General features: G+C 39.5%; 1 protein-coding gene across 2 annotated transcripts; it reads left to right on the top strand.

Moving 5' to 3' along the window:
* Positions 1-216: 216 nt before the first annotated feature.
* On the top strand, positions 217-11994 carry LOC119895650 (protein FAM122A). 2 transcript variants are annotated; one of them, XM_038708903.1, is made up of 8 exons: positions 217-539; positions 644-994; positions 2505-2589; positions 2675-2731; positions 3425-3489; positions 3572-3627; positions 3813-3897; positions 4008-11994. In XM_038708903.1, the coding sequence occupies exons 2-8, from the start codon at positions 906-908 to the stop codon at positions 4129-4131; spliced, it is 561 nt and encodes a 186-aa protein (XP_038564831.1). In that variant the 5' UTR covers positions 217-539; positions 644-905; the 3' UTR covers positions 4132-11994. The 2 variants fall into 2 exon arrangements, with proteins under 2 accessions (XP_038564831.1, XP_038564830.1); XM_038708902.1 differs by having other exon boundaries at positions 217-994.
* Positions 11995-15068: the final 3074 nt, after the last annotated feature.

Below are 15068 nucleotides of genomic sequence, written 5' to 3' on the forward strand. Positions count from 1 at the left end.
AAAAGCAGTGTTGCAGTGAAAGAATAACAGTCACACAAGGTTTACAACATTTTAATAGATCAACATGTGATCATTTAACAACTTAATAAAACTATTTATATCGGCCCTGTAACAGCTCCTAATAAAATCCCTTTAATAAACTATTGATCATCTGTGAAAGGAACCTGATGTCTCGTGTCCCTCGTGCTGCACTTCTCCAGACGGCGGCGCTGTTTTCACAGTTGGTGAACTACCTCTATTTGGTCAAGGACTATGTTGTAAAAAAAATCTTTCAAACTCTTAATTTTCTGTGGTTCTTTGCTTCTCCTGGAGGTCTGCTCGGTGTTGTGGGGGACCGTGTGACCGCCTCTCCCCGGGGACTGTGTGGCCGGCCCGGGGTTGACTGTTTCGGGCAGCTGCTTAGCGGTTTTGTGATCTCTTGACTGGAGGGGTTTTTTCTTCTTACTGCAAACCAAGTTAGCTCAACAGCTAATCCTAAAAGTCACGTCACCTGTGCGGACCCGAATAAAAAGTTTCGCCGTAGATCCGGGACCAGCCGGGTGAGTTTTAACTATCTGCCCTCACAAAACTTTGTCCGGAGTGTTTTTGCGCGGGGTTCGTGTTTTATCTCGCTTTAACGCAGCCATTAAATTTGCGTTGGCAGACAGCAGCAAGTGGAGCGGAGCTGCGGGTCATAAATGACGGTAAGACCCGCAGTCACACACGGATACGGTGTTTTTCTGAGGGAAATGCGGTAGAGAGAAGCCAGCGTCGGTGTTCAGCCCGCTGACTTGGCGGCTCTGGGTTTGCTGCTCGTGAGGCCTGCGGGTCGGGCTTCCACCGGGCTCGAGTAAAGCTCCACGCCGCCGTCGAGAGGTCGAAGGCCGGCAGTTGGCGCTGCCACCGCCGGGCCTGCGGACCGAAGTATGGAACGGATGGAAGTGGATCAGTGCGCAGGCGCAGGAGGCGGGGCACTCCGTAGGTCAAACAGCGCCCCCATGATCACCAGTGTCAGGTCAGTGGTATTACACCTGATGTGCCCCGGCGATTTCTTATTTTACAATATGCAAATTATCATTAAATATGCACTAATTTGCATATCACACGAATCCATTTTCCAGCACAATGACGAGTCGGATGGATTTTTGGGTTTTTGATTGTGATAATAATATACCAAATGGCCAGACATTTACAGAACAGTTTATCAAATTATTGTTTTTTCATGGATTTATTAAAAGTGTACCAGTCATATTTACAGATAAAATACCACATAAAATAAGAATGATTTAAGATATTTAAATAACCCTCTGTAGACATCTCACTATATGACCAGTGAAACTGTAAAATTATGATGATGACTTAGCTTACAGGAAACATGTCATTTAGAGAAAACGGCTGTTAAATATTAGCTAACGCAATAACTACACACTAAGCACAAACTAGACTAGATATATGATATATGGACTAGCTAACATTGTGCTCTAGAAAACAAGCTTTTAAATGTTAAATCAGCGGCACTTCATGTCAGCTTGGAAGCATTGCGAGGCTACCCAACCAACCAATCACAGTGCTTACGGTCCACGTCGCCTCGACATGTAGTTACATTTTTGAGGAGGTGCACTTCAGGCTATGCTGTCGATTTGGTGCTTTTCAATTCAGGTTTTTATTTCATTAAAAATTCCACAAAAAATAATTGTTGTAGTAATTACACTACTACACCACCATTACATTTTTCTTGTTGCGCACCACACTTTGGGAATCGCTGCGTTAAATGATTCATTATGGAGAAGAAGAAGAAGAAGTCGAACTTTTACATGTAAAATGCTAACAGCGATGAAAATAACCTGTGGGTTACAGACTTAATGTTTATATACTGTTAATTATTCAAGATTGTTTTGTACATTTTATTAAAGTACGGTAATAATAGTTGCAAAATAACTTGAAATCTTAAAATTTACAGGTTGAAGAGAGATCATCATTTTGGACTGTGGAGTCTCACATTAAAAAAAACAAAGTTTTATTTGCCTTGTTTACAGAGAGCCATACACATCTCATTAACATGATTAAATACATTGTCTTAATTCTTGAGAGCCACTTTTTAATTTGGCAATACAGCAAGCGGTACTAAACTTTAGAAATAATTTGGCCTCCTTGTTCCATGGTCTTTACTTGCACACAGGGATGATGATGGCAAGAATTCAGAGATTTTATTGAAATTGTGTATTGATTAATAATTGTAATGTTGAATTAGTCAAATAGTAAAGTTACGGAAGACCAAGTTAAATAAAAGCAGGCGTGTGTGACTATTTCCATTTTTTAAATTACATTTCAAAGGTAAATATAAACCTTTTGACTCCATGACTTTAACAACTGTAGTTAATTTACCAATTCTATGTACAGACAATGTGATTAGTTTATTAAATGTGATGATTTGTTATAGATTGAACTACCTAACATTTAATAAAGTAGTTAATCCTGTACGTTCTCTTACTGTATTTCTATAAATGTTAATGTCTCTCTCTCAGCGATGGGATGACAGTCTTCAGTCCCGTGTCCTTGGCTCGGTACAGGCGCAGCAGTGTGTCCATCAACCCCAGCTGCCCTTCACAGGTCAGCCTGGAACACATTTACTGGTTCTCATCAGCCCCCATTTACTGACTTTCATCCACTATTTCTTTTTCTTGTCCTCCTTCAGCTGGTCCCTCTCTCCCCCTTCTCTCTGACCGGAGACAGACTCGACCAGAAGAGGCAGGTGAGGACAGACACGAGGTCAGACGTTCTGACTCTGGTTTGGGGTGAATCCAGATCAGACGGATTGGGGTGAATCTAGATTAGAGGGTTTAGACTGAATTCAGGTCGGGAGGTTTTTAAATTAATCCAGATTAGAGGATTCAGACTGAATTCAGGTCGGGAGGTTTTTAAATTAATCCAGATTAGAGGATTCAGACTGAATTCAGGTCGGGAGGTTTTTAAATTAATCCAGATTAGAGGATTCAGACTGAATTCAGGTCGGGAGGTTTTTAAATTAATCCAGATTAGAGGATTCAGACTGAATTCAGGTCGGGAGGTTTTAAGTGAATCCAGATTAGAGGGTTTAGACTGAATTCAGGTCAGAGGTTCATACAGAATCCAGATTAGAGGGTTTAGACTGAATTCAGGTCAGAGGTTCATACAGAATCCAGATCAGATGTTTTTAAGTGAATCCAGTGAATTTAAGTGAATTAGAGGGTTCAAACTGAATTCAGGTCAGACGTTTTAATCCGGATTAGAAGGTTGACACTGAATTCAGATCAGGAGGTTTTTAGTGAATCCAGATTAGACGGCTCAGACTGAATTCAGGTTAGGAGGTTTGAGTGAACCCAGGTCAGAGGTTCAGACTGTGTCTAGATCAGACTGATTAAAGGTAATCCAGATTAGAGGGTACAGACTGTTTTTTCTTCTTCAGTGGTTCCACTCACAGGACAGCGGCGTCACGCCCAACTCCTCCCCAAGTCCCACCAGGAGGTTCAGGTACATAACCAAACCTTTTCATGGTTTTATTCTCTGTTTGGTGGAAGTCAGTCTACTAACATATCTGCTCATCGTCCAACAGACCAGCAGTCAGTGCCTCGGTGAGATGGCCTGCGTTAACTCCACTCAAGAGGAAAGGTAATTAATGTTTGTCGGGGGGAGTTCTAGTCGAAATTTCCGACTGGGAACTCGGAAATTAAAATGTTGTATTCTGCTGCGTTCTATTTGACATTTTAACAAACAATTATTTTCGATTATTTATTGTTTTTACTGAATGATTTTTTATAATTGTTTATACATTTAACAACCTCCTTGTCTTTCAGGAGGGGTGGAGTGTGATGGACCCCCGAAGAAGCTCTTTGTTGCTGGGGTAACAGATCCCGCCCACCGCAGCAGCTACACAGTCAGGTGTGGATCACCTTGAACACACATCAGTATTATCAGCATCAAATTACTAAAGAAGGATCATGACTAAAGCTTCTTTTCTCCCTCTTGTTTCCCCCCCTCCTGCCCTTCAGCGTCTCACAGTCAGCGGCAGATTCTCCTCCCGCAGGAGGCGTCAGTCTTCAGCCCAGCACTCTGTCTCTCTCCCCTCCCCCTTCCTTCACCTCCTTCACCTCCCACCAGCAACCCGGACACTAAATCCCACCTCTCCCCCTCTTCCTCACAACGAGTCCCGACCCTGTCACTGTGGGCGCCGGGCCACCAGCAGCGCTAAAAACCTCGAAGAACATAGACGCAATCACATCTTATTTCTGTTCTAATCATCACTTTAAGTCTCGTTTGTTTCTGTAACCGCATTGGACGAAAGAATTGCAAGACATGAAGACCTGAAGACTGAAGCGTATCCAAAAGTGAAATTCTTTCTATTCAGCTTTTCTGCTCTTTAGGGTTATTGTCACGTGTCGGATCCCCGGTTTCAGACAGAAACCTTTCTTATCTGCTCACCGACAGTCTTATTATTGGGTTCAACCAACTCGGCCTATTAACAATCAATCAGAATCCATGTCGGCTGCGTCACATTCATGGACCTGCATGGCCTATAAGGAGGGGTTCATCCTATGACTTGACAGCTCATAGAATGAACCTAATCCCCGCCCCAACCCTTAAAATTGGTTTACAGAGGATTCATCATCAGCATCATCGCAAGATCACGAAAAACGCGAGGACACACTGGTTGTGTCGTCGGGCATAAGGCTGGAATTATATGTCCGTGCACATAAACATCTGTGTGGACTTACAGAGAACGGTGTTCTGGGTAACTGAAGCTAGCAGGTGAGCAGCAGGTAAACCTCCCAAATCTCAGTGTGTCTTGCAGACCTGAGCATCCAAATAGCTGGCTGATAACGGAGAGGAATGAATTGGCATAATTCTTGTGCAGGTCGTTCTGATGCAGCGTACGAGCATAGAAGCACAGAAATGTCTCTAAAACAACTCGTCTGCAGCCCAGAGAAGCCTGAAGACTGCCTCGTTCCACGGCTGTGTTTCATGGAGAAGGTGGCACGTGATGAACTGTTCTGCCAATTTGTGTTCAGCGGACGTCGAAGGAGTCTACAATGGCACACAGCTCATTTAGTTGCTTTTTGGATGGATAAATTCTTTGGGCTGCAGGTCCATCATCAATCTCCATCATCATCCAATGCTGTTTATGGCCTCTGACCAATAATTTGGAGGTTCTGAAGAAGTTCTAATAAGGTCTTGAGTTGTAATCGAAGACACAATCTTCTCTCTAAAGGAGTCAAGGCGCTTCGGGAACATCTGGTTCCACCCTCAGTGATCCAAGTCGACACCGACTCCGAACTAAACCAAACAGAGAAACTGAAGGTGGAGAAATTTTCTGATTTATTTAGACACAGAAGTCGGGAGCGTTCATGACCGATGGATCTGTAAAGCACATCTGGACTCTGCTGGCACTTAATCAAATCAGTGAACCAGGGTTACGCACTTCTTGTGCATCATATAATTTCCAACATACTTAGAATATATTTAGAACATCAGCTAAAGATGATGAATTTTGCATCTTTAGTAAATACATAAAAACCTGTAAAACAATCCAAACCCAAAAGCCCTGTGAAGAGGGTGTAACTTTAATTAGTTAAATATTTTTTAATTGTCGAGCAATTTTGAGTCCAAACCAGCTCAACCTGACAAACAATGAAATTAAGCCACTGAACAAAGTTGAAGTCATTGACGCCTAAGATTTTTGTGTTTTAATGAGAAGGTGTAGTTGTCTGTTACGTCAGAGTCACCACGACTGAAGCCTCGACAGTTTGTTAAACTTTGAACGGAAGTGTGAAGAACTTGTGGTCTTTAGCACCACCTGTTTGTTAATAGTGTATCTATATGTGAATATTGACAGTCGGAGCAGCTGATATGTGCTCAGTTTTCTTCAGCCTGCGGGCTTTGATTGTACATATTGAATCTGCAGGAAGCTCTTCCCTCCTGAAGGTGCATTTATACTTTTACATTTTCCCAGTGAGTTTTTTCTCTGGCCGACTGTAGTCTTTTTTTGCTTGAAGTCAGCCACATGAACGTCATCTGGTTTGTTAAACACACAGTTTGATTGTGGTAGAAATCCCCATAAAACGTGACAGAACCTTTCTGACATATCTATTACATTTGTTTTGGAAAAAGTTTTCAGACAAACGTGTTTTATACAAGAGTTACAACAGTTGATATTTTACGACCAGGACTGACAGCTTTTTTATTCTTTCTTTTCTAAACTTCAAAAAAATCTCCTTAATTTAAGAATTCACCAGTAAATGGTAATAGTAGGGCTGGGCAGTAATTCAAAATGATCATTTATTGAATTTTATGATATGACATTTGAGAGCTTAAGTCCCTCGATTCCACCCCATGGGACCTTAATTCGGAAAAAAATTTAAATTTTTTAATAATATGATAAAAAAAAAATTATCCTGTTTGAACTGTACCCTGAATTACAAACGTGTTGTTTGTCAATTTAAAAGATAATTTAAGTCCAGGAAGTCGCATTTTGTTGTAAAACTGTTTAAGTATAAGACTTAAAATACATAATTACAAAGACCATAAACCCAAAAGTCGTGTAGGTGACGTCATAACTGTTTCTCTCAATGACTGAAGCTAACGTCACTGAAGCTAACGTCACTGAACTTTATCACATCTACAGAAGTAACAATATACACTTTGTAGAGTGACTTTATCGCACGAGTTATGAAAGATGACTGAAGTCAAGAAAGTAACAGTTTGTCATAAAACTGTAAAGTAACATTTAGTTTTCTGTGAAACTTGCTTGCTACTAGCTAGGTAACTTAGCTATGTTCCACACACAGCTGTATCTCACACGATGCGTTCAATCCAACAACTCCTGGTCCTTTCATCACATCATCTATACATGGAACTTCTTTGACGTTAGCGTCATTAACTTTAGCTGATGCCACGTTAGCTTCAGTGACGTTAGCTTCAAAGTCATGGCGTCACACATGTATCTTTTGGGTTTGTGGTTTCTAATTCAAAATTTTTATATTAGATTTACTACATTGACTTGCAAACTTGTCTTTTAAACTATCAAATATCGTGTGTGTAATTCAGGGCACAATTCAAACGGGATAAAAACGTTAGTTATCTCTCTCACCAAAAAATATGTACGCAAGTCAACGTAACGTACATTCGGTCCCGTGGTGGTCCACGGAGGAGGGGGGGATATAGGCTTTCTATGAAGTTGTGTTATTGTTTTGATCTGCACATATTTGCTGCTATCAGAAAATATCTGTATAAATATTGAGTGTCATACTAATGTCAACCATATTGCCCAGCCCTAGGTGGTTCTGTCTAACTTTTAATAGTTTCATAAAAATCTATGGAGGCCCGAAAAGGACATGATCAACTTTCTGGCTCACATCCGACTAGAGGTTGTTAGTCTCCAGGTTCAACATAATCCATTCTTCAGAAATATCACTTTAATAAGCAGCAATGTGGATTTTGATCCCGTTCTCATCTCAGGGCGTCCAATACCGACGTTTTCAGAAAAAGTGACAAAGCGTAGTTATTTGACGCTAAAGGTACCCTTCAGCGTCTTATTGAGACGCTCCGGGTCGTCTGTACGAGCTAGCTAGCTAGCTAACTACGTTTGTGTTAAAGGTGTTGACAGCCCCCCAAAGCCCCCTTATCCTTACCATAACCATCAGGAATGTTAATGCCTAAACTTAAGTCACTGACTTTATGCATGTCGACCGCCTAACCCTACCTGCTAGCACATTGCGGTGACATAGCAAACGGTGGCGTTTCATACGGACGCTGAAGGATACCTTTAGCGTAAAATAATTATGCTTTGTCACGCTGTCTGAAAGCGTCGGTAATGACAGACTGAGATGAGAACGCGTTGGGATTTTTGTCTTTCTCGAAAACTATAGTAATGGTTTGAGTGCACAAAACTGACTTCGCAGAGTCACAGATGCACGTAGGAGAGGCGGCGATGACAAGAGGGCGCCATTTTCAGAAATGAGCTGCAGTTCTGCTTCCAGCTTTTGCACTTTCACAGTATTGTACAGTTTTGTATTATCACTCATCATTGTGCCTAAACATGTCGTCATATTTTGGAGGCGCGATGGTCAGGTCTCGATTTAAGCATCAGTCTGAGAGATTTTACTTCCCACGCTGACAGGAAGCACTTTTTTTTTTGAAGAACGACCTTTTTTAATCACCTGACCTGTCACCTGTGAGATATGTTTGTATATAGAGTCTCTATAAGCTGTTTTTATAGAAGTGTCTTTAACCCCCACGCCCCCCAGAAAACTAATGATTGGATGTGAATGGAGTATGGTCGCTGCTCCAACACTGCGGCGTTCAGTTACAGATTTGAGATTGTATTTTTCCTTTGTCACGAATTTGCACAGTTCTAGTTCCTCTTCATTACAGTTACATGATCAGTAAGACGTCGTCATGTAAGAAATGCTGTTAAGTTTTTCTGCTTTCTTTCTGTTTTTCTTGCTGTATTGACTTGTTGCCGTCTCTCTGAGTCTATCCTGTTTCGGAGGGTTTTGGGGTGAAAATCAAAACTTTAAAATCTCCAATAACGACACAAAGCTTCTTTCAGATGGAGGTTTATTGCATGTTTTTTTGAGTGACCAGATCATTTGTACATTATGAGCACAGTATCATCTGAAATGTTTAGATACTGGTGCCAACAGGAGTTTTGATATCAATGCCAGAACAATTTTTTGATACCTGTTAAGGAGAAAAATACATTTTTATTGTTTCTTTTTTTTTTTTTACTAAACCCTTTTTTTCAATTTACAAAGGAAGCCGAAAGTTGTCAAAAGTTTAAATAGTCTAAATACAAGCAGCCATAACATGTATTTATCTCCAACATCAAGTCAATCAGATTATGAATCTGACCGGACGTTTATAATCTTGATAGTTTTCAGTATTCAGTGTTACAGACACGTTTAAACCAATGTTTAAAGCCACGTTTACGTTATATTGAATTCATTTTTAACGTGCTTCCTTTGGAAATGTATATATCTGATACAACTTTTTATGATTTGGCGCTATATGAATAAATTCTAATTGAATATTGACAAGTGATCAAAATTAAAATATTACCATGAGGTACTTAATTTATAGGATTTTGACCACACTAATAACTACTCGACCCCTTTATTCAGCTTATATCTCACTTTGAACAACATTGAGAATCTCCAATGAAGAATTAGTTTTATCTTTTTCGTATCTGCACAAAAAACTTAATGTTGTATTTTTAGAAGCTGGAAAACATGCAGAGAGAGATTAAACCCCACAAGTACCATTTGTGTCCAGACTCTGTCACGAAGCAGGATAGACTTTTCTCAGAGGTAACAACACGCTGCCAAATCCACATAGCTGTACGGACACAAACTGTAGCTTTAAGACAATTTTCCGTTTATTATTTTTAACGTTGCACACTCACCATCACAAAAAGTTGGTAGGTGTGAAGAGACAAACAGTTGTTATGTAGCTGAAAATGTGATGTGGACTCCGGTGATCGGTAACGTTCTGCGTCAGAGAATGTTTTTTTTTTTAAGCCAAAAATTCTTCCTCAGCAGTTTTGTAACAAAAATGGACACTAGCTGAAATATTAAGGACAGTATTGATCAGTGTGTTTGATGTCCTTACTGGATTTCCCTCTTTTGGTTTTCTTGTCCTTTAAATGTTAGAAGTGTCTCGTCGTGCCGCATATTCCCACACAGTGTCTCACGGCCAAGTCCAGTTTCCTTTTCTTTTAATTTAACGTACACTTCCAGCGTGATTGGAGAATTTCCTTCTCCTCCATCCCCTCGCATCTCTTTAAGCCATATGTGCGAGTTTTCCTTTGTTTCTTTAGATTAAAGATCTCTTACTTAACATTTACCGGTAGGGACATTTTTAAATGAAATATTAAACCTGTCGGCGCCCCCTGGAGGACAAAGTGTGAAACATGCCATTTTCAGGCATTTCAAAATGTCCCCTTAACAGATTTAAGGATTAATCCAACTAATCATTAGTGGCGGGGCTAAATAAGATAAAATCAGATGATGATATCTGGAACATGTATATAACATCTGTATCCGTTGGGCTTTAGTAATAGCATTTCAAATCTGCTGAAAACTGCTTTAAAAGAATTACAAAAAAATCCTCAACTCACGCTGGAAATGTATTTTTATTACATCCTTCAACAGATTTGGGCCTGTTGACGCTTTCTGCTAAACGACAACTTCACCCCAAAAATATAATCCTTTCAGGAATTTCAGTGGCCTGTTTAATTTTGAGGACTGAAGATTATACAAGTTTGTTTTATTTTACGCTTTACCTTTTTGTTTTTTTTCACATGATGCCAGCCATAATTATTCTGAGTGTTTCTGTTTGTAGTGACGGAGACAGAAATTTGAGCGAGTTCAGTATTAAAGCGATATTTCACTCTGAGCAACATGCAGCCGTTTCTCAGCACAAACAGTCAAAACGCCCAAACTGACCCTTCCTGTGAACCATAGTTCCCCTGCATCACATGGTTTAGTTCAACAATTTTATTTTTACGGAAGGCCAGAGAGGACCAGGACTGAAAGTCCAGTTTGTAACCATTTCCAGTGCTTTCAACTGCATCTTACAGTCTTCATCAGCCGTGTTCGTGAGACCAGACTTTCACACTGAAGTCACATGGTCACAGGATACGAGCGAAGAAAGTTACCCTCGTCTCTGGCGTGAGCAAAGTTACGTACGGTACGTCGGCCATGTGATGACAACTGATCTCCATCTGGTCGTTAAAGGATCATTTCTGGGTTTTTATGTCATGAGAGTTCAGAGTGAGAACTGTCCTTGAGCGAGACTCAAGTTTCTCAGTTTGAAGCTGCCAGCTGAAGCCATCACTGCCATTCAAAAGTTTTTGTACCCACTAGTCATTTCCACACCAAAGTATGTGGAAACAGCGTTTAAAGACACAGAAAGTGTCTGTAAAGAGTTGAGATATGGTTGAAAGCTCCGGGGGGAAAAATGCTTAAAATGTTAAGTCAGAGATGAACGTTGATGCTCAAAAACATTTTGACCCCCCCCCCCCCCCCCAAAAAACTTTCAATGATTCGATTCAATGTAAAATTTTACTTTTGCACAAAATCTGTTCAATTCTATTTTTTATTAACCAATTAAAGTATCTGTTTCAGGAGGTCTTAATAACGTTGTAACGTTTCAACCGTCAGGATCACTGAAAACCCAGAAAACTAAAAAGAGACAATAACTACATGTAGTCTGGCTGTGGAGCTTGAAACGCGCCATATTTGTTAAACTCCTAAGAATTGAAATTTATAATTACACCAAAAAAAAAAGTGAGAAAAGTTCTTTATGCTAAGCTCCGCTAAACCCAGATAGCGGTTTCTAACTTCTCATCTGACAAGTGAAAACTTTTGCGTTAAAGTTAAAATGTGTGATATTCATATGTTTTTAAACTTTTTTGCGTTGGCTTCATCTGCCCCAATAAGTATTTTTAGTTTTTAGATGACAACTTTAAGCGCTTTAAATGAATGTTTGTTAAACAACAATCCACATTTTTTCCTTAAAAAAAGGAGAAAATAATTAAAATCCTTCGACCTGACGTGTAAACCGAAAAATCTATAATTATTAATAATAAAACAAAGCAACACCAGCAGGTTTATTTTCAGGGTCAAAACGTTAAAGTGCTGAGAAACGACGCTGATGTGCCCGAGTGGGATACGACTTTAAAAAAAAGGGCTGCTAGAGTTTTATCGGAGATGTTAAAGGGAACTAAAAGCACATCTACAAAAACATTCAGTATTTTCAAACTGTAAATACTTTTCTTTTCAGTTTCTCTACACGAGACAAATGAGATGATGTATTTTTATGCAACTGTAAAATAGAAGTCTATATTCACGTGTTCGTTCCCTCCTGATGACCTCACGGCGGTGAAAGTGACGCAGAGTGGAAACGATTCATCTACACACTATAAATATATATTATATTGTAAATGAAAACTATCAATAAAAGAAAAGCTGTAACATAAAAGAAAATGTGTTGTTTTTTTTGCATTATTGAACAATATTTCTTGAAATATTATTCTGGTTTATCACAACTTGGGTCTTATTTTTTCTGTCAATTACAAACTCATCTCGGATTTCTTACTTCGTCTTTAGCCTGAAACAAACTGCTTTCTCTTTTGTGCTGCAAAAATCAGTTGATTAAATGTTTCCCAGAAAAAAAATCACCAACTATTGTGATAATTGATTAAATAGTCCTTAATATATACTGTTTACACTTCCTTAGAGTTTTATGACTTAAGAAAAATTGAGGGTGAAGATATTTTAGTTATTTTGCATGTAGGCTGCTTAAATTTTATTCTGGGAGTTTCTGCTTTATTCTTGAAAATGCATTAAAAATCTTCCTCTTCAATGTTCTTTTTCTTTACTGTGGCCCTAACACTTGTAGATGTCTGACGCGCTGGTTTTCTGTTTTCCATCTTTGTAAACGCTGTCAAAACTGTTGAAATCAGCAATAAGACGACGTCATCTTGGACTCTGTGGTGAGTATTTTTCATAGTTTTTGGACTTTTTAATAAACCAAACAATTTATCTGTTATTAGGGGAAAAAAAGAAAATAACTGTCATCGGGTCGCACTAACCAACAATTAGTGACAGAAAATCAGCACATTTTAAGCAATAATATACAACTTTTCTTGGTTCTTATAACTTCTCATGTTTGAATGTTTGCTTGTTTTATGTTTTTGTATGAAAGTAAAGAGAACGTTTTTTGGATTTGGGATTATGGGATGATGATTATATTATTTCCCACAGACGCTCAAATGTTTTAAAATCCTTTTATTTTTTTTTTAGGTGCGCAGCAGATGTAAAATAGCCTTTTGGCTAATTCTGGCACGCTATACATTTATTTATTTATTTATTTAGTTATTATTAATGTGCATTATTCCTGTTAAATAAAGCTGAAATAAATAAATACATTCTGAGCCAAAATAGTGTAATATTGCTCTTTGACATAACTTCTGACTGCACCAAATAGTTTAAAAGCTCTGTCCTAACACTTATTACTTTCTGACTGATGGGGGGAAATCGGGTCCCAAAAACTTCTGTATCTCTGAACTCTCACACATGTAGTCTGTTATATGTGATCTCCTTTTGATGACTAATGCAATAAGTAATGTCATATTGGTTCACTTCCATTTAGTGACGGCCTCACGAAGCTTCACGAAGCTTCACGAAGCCTCGATTGAAGCTTTTCATCCAACTGGTTCACTCGTGGGCCGAAGCTTCACGGTGCTTCATTTGCTGTAGTGAGCCATCAAGTGGACAATAAAGGCAGAGTGATTATAACGGCACTGGGGTTTTGGTGCGTGAAGCTCAGAACTGAATAAATTATTTGATGTTTGTGATGCCGATTCATAACTGATTAACTTATTAATATGGTGTCTGTCTTTATGATGCAGTGACGGGGTCAAAAGTGGAAACAAAGCAGAGCGTTCTCTTTGTGTTACTTGGTTTGTGACTTTAGATAATAGAGACAACATTTTATTCATTTCTATTTAAAATAACTTTAACACAGTGCTGGGCTTCAGGCGGTTTCTTTTTTTTGGAGATGACTTTACCTGCTTTAGAAAATTATTAGGGGTAATATGGGGTAAGAGCCCCCAGTTTAATTCTTACAAAAAAAAAAAAACACAAAATGTCAACAAAAAAAAAATTCAAAACTTTCTTGTTGCTGCTAGTTTTACTCAGCTAAAATCTATTTCATCACTAATTATTTGATCAAAGCAAGTCTGACATAAGTTGATAAAATATTTTAGTCGTTTAAAATAAGCTGTAGATACAATCTGTGTTCAATTCAAATCAAAAGTCCGGGTCCGTTGCATTTTGCTGTTCCTTTCAAATCGCACGCCAAACCCACCAATCATTTCCTGAATCGGTCACGTGGTACGGCTGGCTCGCGAGGCTTCGAAAGTCACCACATACGTCACCGACACAAGCCTCGGTAACACGCTTCACAAAAATCATCCTGGATAACTCGACACACGCTTCAACAGACACATCACTACTTCCATTCACCGATCCTCCCCTGAAACTGTTTGGAGCCTCACACTTTGAAAACCCCTGACCTGGAGGATAATTGGGCCGATTTTGGGTCTGATTCGCCCTCCCAACAGTCGCGGGGACATTCCTGAGCCGAGGTCGGACGCCTCTGGAGCAACTAGGGGTTCAGTGTCTTGCTCTAGGGGTTCGAACCCGGGTCTCTCACACCAGAGGGGTGTGCCTTATCCACTGCTCCATCACCTCCCCGTCATGTTGTGATTACAGACAGAATTAGTCGGTCTCCGGCTGGATCAGAGCGGGGACCCTCCGATCAGAAACCCTCAGCAGCCAATGAGAGCGAGCTGAGCAGGAGCGTTGTGTATCTGCTCTATAAAATGTATAAACCTGCTGGTTCCCTCTTCTCAGCCTCAAGTTCATCCACAGTTTGATTCTCTTCTCGTTTTTCTGTGCAAAACACAGCAACACACGAGGTCAACCAGCTGACGACGACAGTCTGCCTCCACGTTTGTTTCTGTCTGAAGTCACGTTTGACACGAGATTCTGTGAGATCCCAAATCCGCGGAACACAGTTTCTTCTAACTTTTCATACGAATGTTTGCTTGTTTCTTATTTTTCTCTGACAGTAAAGTGAACATCTTTGGACTTTGGACTCTTTGTTGGAGAAAAACAAGACATCTGAATACGTAATGTTGGGCTTTGGGAAACTTTTCAATGAAAACTGGAATTGTTTGGAATTGAAATATTAGGGGAAATAATCGTGAGCTGCAGCCTTAATTACTTTCAGCAGAAAATGTCCAAAAGATATTCAACTATCACAAGAAGCTTTTTGCTTAAAAAAAAAGCTCAATGATTATAATAGTTGCTAATTCATTTCTGTTGATCAACTAATTGATTCTCATCATTTCACCGTTAGTTAAGCTCATTCTTTTATTGTCAAAATTAGAACATTATGGTTCTTGCAGTTGTCTTTTCACCACAAGGGGGCAGCAGTCAGAAGTAAGCAGCTTTTAATCACCAGAAAAATTAAAACACAAGAGGAGC

Source organism: Micropterus salmoides, unplaced genomic scaffold, assembly GCF_014851395.1.
Source record: "Micropterus salmoides isolate LMB-PRFRI ecotype aquatic unplaced genomic scaffold, ASM1485139v1 Ms_hic_scaffold_9, whole genome shotgun sequence".
Classification (NCBI taxonomy): Eukaryota; Metazoa; Chordata; class Actinopteri; order Centrarchiformes; family Centrarchidae; genus Micropterus; species Micropterus salmoides.